At 69.7% G+C, this 357-nt stretch overlaps 1 protein-coding gene across 1 annotated transcript in view; it reads left to right on the top strand.

Moving 5' to 3' along the window:
- Positions 1 to 151, top strand: part of IL17RE (interleukin 17 receptor E) — a 995-nt gene extending 844 nt beyond the window's left edge. Inside the window, exon 5 of the mRNA XM_035903813.1 lies at positions 74 to 151. Within this exon, the coding sequence (XP_035759706.1) occupies positions 74 to 151 (78 nt within the window). The remainder of the gene's footprint in view (positions 1 to 73) is intronic.
- Positions 152 to 357: the final 206 nt, after the last annotated feature.

The raw sequence follows: 357 nt of genomic DNA, 5'->3' as shown, positions 1-357 counted from the left end.
GGGTGAGTGGCCCAGGGCTGGGTGGGACATGGAGGGCGCTGATCCACGCTGACCCTGCCCTTGTGCATTGCAGCCAGAGGGCTCTGCCCCAGGGGAGCTGGCGCTGCTGCTGCCGGTGCAGGTCCTGGGCAGCTGTGTGCTGGTAAGGTGACCCCCACACCGGCACCCGCACTGTGGGGGGGACCCCAACCTGGCCTCCCCTCACCTAGCCCCTTCCCCAGGTGTGGCGCTCGGATGTGCGCTTTGCTCGGAAGCAGCTGCTCTGTCCTGACGGTGAGTGGGGTTCCCGGCAGGCTGCAGGGGGTGGTAGGGATGGGCAGACGCCCCACCACCCCCCCCCCCCCTCTCCCAGTCTCT

This window comes from Egretta garzetta, unplaced genomic scaffold (assembly GCF_000687185.1).
Source record: "Egretta garzetta isolate BGI_Z169 unplaced genomic scaffold, ASM68718v1 scaffold91, whole genome shotgun sequence".
Taxonomy (NCBI): Eukaryota; Metazoa; Chordata; class Aves; order Pelecaniformes; family Ardeidae; genus Egretta; species Egretta garzetta.
This window is presented reverse-complemented; position numbering and strand designations above follow the sequence as displayed.